We start from the raw sequence: 343 nt of genomic DNA on the forward strand, positions 1-343 counted from the left end.
TATATATATATATATATATATATAGAATGACCTATTTTTATTTTGCTAAAGGTGTTGATTTTAAACAAATGTTCTATATAAATATTGCAGAATTTTAAGGAAGCAGAGGTGCTAATATTATTATGTCATTAAGGCTGCTGAGTGGTCGCTGTGACTGTCTTTAATGACATGAGGAGAATGAAAATAAATATACGATATTTATTTTCATACTCTGAACTTCGACTCTTTCGTCGGTAATGATTCTCAATTGCGACAGTTTGCTGCGTTCTCTCTATTATTTATCATTTTACGGCTAAGTACACACACACACACACACACACACACACACACACACACACACACA

The 343-nt window shown here is 32.4% G+C and overlaps 1 protein-coding gene across 1 annotated transcript in view; it reads left to right on the top strand.

Annotated features, from left to right (window-relative positions):
- The window catches only part of LOC106744247 (programmed cell death protein 10), a 2,282-nt gene extending 1,945 nt beyond the window's left edge, over nt 1-337 (top strand). The window contains exon 6 of the mRNA XM_014618850.1: nt 91-337. Coding sequence (XP_014474336.1) covers nt 91-92 — 2 coding nt within the window. The 3' untranslated portion in view covers nt 93-337. The remainder of the gene's footprint in view (nt 1-90) is intronic.
- The last annotated feature ends 6 nt before the right edge of the window (nt 338-343 follow it).

This window comes from Dinoponera quadriceps, unplaced genomic scaffold (assembly GCF_001313825.1).
Source record: "Dinoponera quadriceps isolate SergipeBrazil2010 unplaced genomic scaffold, ASM131382v1 scaffold9, whole genome shotgun sequence".
Classification (NCBI taxonomy): Eukaryota; Metazoa; Arthropoda; class Insecta; order Hymenoptera; family Formicidae; genus Dinoponera; species Dinoponera quadriceps.